This window comes from Dendrobates tinctorius, unplaced genomic scaffold (genome assembly GCF_039654945.1).
Source record: "Dendrobates tinctorius isolate UK_male_01 unplaced genomic scaffold, ASM3965494v1 ptg000026l, whole genome shotgun sequence".
Taxonomy (NCBI): Eukaryota; Metazoa; Chordata; class Amphibia; order Anura; family Dendrobatidae; genus Dendrobates; species Dendrobates tinctorius.
The window spans coordinates 11,880,001-11,883,585 of record NW_027361694.1 but is presented as its reverse complement, the minus strand read 5'-3'; the positions used below and the strand labels follow the sequence as shown (position 1 = coordinate 11,883,585).

General features: G+C 36.7%; 1 protein-coding gene across 2 annotated transcripts in view; it reads right to left on the bottom strand.

Annotated features, from left to right (window-relative positions):
- Window positions 1–2,201: 2,201 nt before the first annotated feature.
- Window positions 2,202–3,585, bottom strand: part of PCCA (propionyl-CoA carboxylase subunit alpha) — an 805,290-nt gene continuing 803,906 nt past the window's right edge. For both annotated transcript variants that reach the window (XM_073569504.1, XM_073569503.1), the window contains exon 24: window positions 2,202–2,422. In XM_073569504.1, the coding sequence (XP_073425605.1) occupies window positions 2,354–2,422 (69 nt within the window). In that variant the 3' untranslated portion in view covers window positions 2,202–2,353. The remainder of the gene's footprint in view (window positions 2,423–3,585) is intronic.

Below are 3,585 nucleotides of genomic sequence, written 5' to 3'. Positions count from 1 at the left end.
GGGGTTTAATTCAATTTTAGCATGTTGGGCACTCTTTAAATGTGACTTGGCGTCCGCACTCTATTCCAGCCAAAATGGTGCTCCAAAATTCAAATGGCGTGTTGGAAGAAACCAGAAACTACCGGCACCCCCCCCACCTCCCATGAAGTTGCACAGCACCAAGACCTAACATTCAACTGGTAACTGACTTTTGTATCATCTGCTTATATTTATTGTATTACCACCTGTACTTGCATATCTGACCATCGTATATCCATTGTGTATATAGTGTTTTATTTAGTGTGCCCTTAAGGCGAATAAATAGCTAATTGAACTTTGGGCTGCTCTTTTATCTCACTCCACGAATTCATACATCCGTGATCTCGGTTTAACGTCATATGCTAGCGGAGCTGGTTTCTGGCCCAATATAACTCCAATAACTGATCAGGCACGGGGTCCTGTTCCAATTTTTGTTTTGCCCATTCTGCAAATTCAGCGTGCCAATCTGGCATCAGTCGAACATCCCTTCGGCGGATATTAGCTACTCACAATTGGCACCCTTACAAAATTCAACTGCTGCATCTCAACGAGGATGACCCAGATCGGTGCACTGAATTTGCAGAATGGGCAAAACAAAAATTGGAACAGAACCCTCACTTTACACAGAACATTATATTCAGTGATGAGGCAGACTTTTTTGGGTGGGCCATTTATATGGATACACCTACATAAAATGGGAAAGGTGACAGTTTTCTTGCATAGTGTGTCTTGCATTGAAATCTGCTGCAATGACCCGGGTACTGCGTTCACTAAACATCAACACAATTTCTATCCGCTCCTCACGTGTTAACCTCTGCGACATGTCAATGGCTGTAAACAAAGAGAAACTTGTAAATAGCTCATGAAAGAATAAAGTTATGTTAAAACCAAGCACACCATTGTTTTTCTTGTGAAATTCTCAATAAGTTTGTGTCACATGACCCTCTTCCCATTGAAAAAAAATTAAGTTGGATTCATCTTGAAAAGTTTCCCCCCTCCTATATACTAATGTGCCACAAAACAGGAAGTTGATATCACCAACCATTCCCATTTTATTTAGGTGTATCCATATAAATTAATGAAGAGTAACGTCCAGCAATTGATCAAAAGATAAAATTTAACTTTTAATGCAAACAATGGTTAAAATTCCATTTAGATAATGTCCAGCATAATACACACACTGGCTCAATGCCTCTAATGATCAACGCGTTTCGACCTGTAGGTTTTAATTATGATCTCACCATGATCCACCCTGTATGATGATACCATGTAATACTGAAAATCTCTTTGTTCTACTGATCTCTTTTGGTAAAGATTTTAGTGTAATTTTCTTAATAAAAATGATATAATCAGTCTTGTTGGATCTGGGCATAAATCTTTAAACCTGCGCAGTTTAATTATATATAGCCTCTGTGATATTGAAAAGTTGACTTGTTTCTTTGTATTTAGCTGTAATTTTTAGATACAGCAAGCAACTTATAGGCCCCGATACATCAAGACCGATGTCGTTCATGTTAGTCTTGTGAGGAAGCGTACTAGAGCCTGATTCATTAAGAAGAGCATGTCACTTATTGAAACAGGCGTGTCTGAAAAGTGGCACCCAAATCTTATTCTAGTCTGGGACTGGAGTAAGATTTCTGGCGTAAGATATGAAACAGTTGGTCATGAGTTAGATGACTATGATGATGCCTCCACAAATCTGGGAGAAAAAGGCATGAAAATGCCAAAAGTCGTAACATTTTTGCACAAACTTTGAGTTGCACAAAAAATTAGCGACTAGTGTTTTATACACCGAATTTCGGGCAAAAATGCTTTCCTGAATCAGGGCTTTATTGTTTTTCTGTTCATCTCTGAATTGAAATATTTAGAACCAAGTCTGCAAAATATAATAAAGATAAGGTAATCTGATATTTAGAGCTAGATAAATAATTACATATAAAAAATAACTGATTATTGATCCATCGTACAAACACAAACCATGCAGACCTCTTCTGCTATATACACTGCACGTTTAGTTGATATGAATATAGAAAACACTTTGAATAACTTTCTGTAATAAATATTACCACTTGGTATATCTTTCTTCTTCAAATGAACATTAAAACCTGAACTGTTCATTTTAGGGAACATAAACCTAACACGTTTGTAAAAGGACCATAGATATAATACAAGTCACAAACACATTTTGGAATTATTGGTTTTATTCATCCCATACTTGTAATAAATATCTGTATAAAATCTGTTTTGTAGGAATGTTATGTCAAAACATGAGTATGAGCTAGTTTATCAGAAATCATCTATAAAGTGTCCAATGCAGTCATGTAGTGATTGGGATTTATTCAAGCTGCACTAGGAGGTCCCCTTCTCCCACGGTATCGCCAGGCTTGCAATGTACAGATGTCACCTGTAAATGACAAAGTCAGATAAATGTTTAAAATACACTAAGAAAAAAAATAGTGCAAAAAGAAATTGGAAATAGATGGACCAGATCACAGCTGCCCTAAATGTTACCTCTGGAAGATATACTGTAGAACGGAGCTATGTGCAATTTTTGCGCTTGAATACCTTACACAGCTGCTACAAGTAGAAGCAATATTCATATAGTGAGGAGCAGCACCAGGAAAAGTGAAAGCTTGGAATTTCTTAGATTTTCAACTATACATCTATTTAAAATGGTAAGAATGTTTTTCTCGCCTGCATGGTCTTAAAAGCTTACTTACACGTATCAATAACATTTTTAGTTATGTTTGAAAAGGAGAACAGTATCAACGTTGTCTTGCCGCAGAAACCACGGTTGTATTTTTTTTTTCCAATTACGATTCTCAAATAATTTTTTCCCTTCTAAATAAACGCTAGAGTTCAACGAGATGACTAACGCATGAACATCCATGAACTGCAATTTGATTGGTCCCAAAAATAGTTCATTATTGTACATGACATGTAAACTTATCATTCTCATATATTGCACCAGTTATACAATTATTGCCTACAATATATAGTCATAGTATAGTAATAAAATATTCTGAAATACAGTAATAAAAACTGGATGGCTGAAAAAAAAAATGCCAACAGGTAAGAAAATCTTTTACTACAGCAGATTGTGTTCCTAATTATGACATGATCTGACAAACTGTCACTTTATGTTCAATGACATTTCCAACATTTAAAATATGTTTGGTAAATCTTTAGAAGTTACATTTTTTAATATTCATTTTACAGATCTTGATTAAAAAAAAAGTTATCAACTTAAAATTTTAGGCAGCTAATGGAGCAATGTCCTGCTACTGAATGAATGTTATACCTACCAAGAATAAAAGGGCTTTGTACCATGTTAGCCGGTTGAAAAAACAATGTTCTCCGTGGATAAGATCTCAGCGCTGAGATCTTTTCTCCCGAGATCTCTCCATCTGCGCATGCGCTGCCCCCAGCAGCCGTTTTCCCAAAGTCCACCGCATAGAAAATCATAGAACTGCAGGGGCTCTGGCCTTTCACAAAATGTCAGCAGAGAACCTGCAGCACCAGAGACACCTGCAGCAGCGCGCCACACATCCAAACACCCCCTCATCC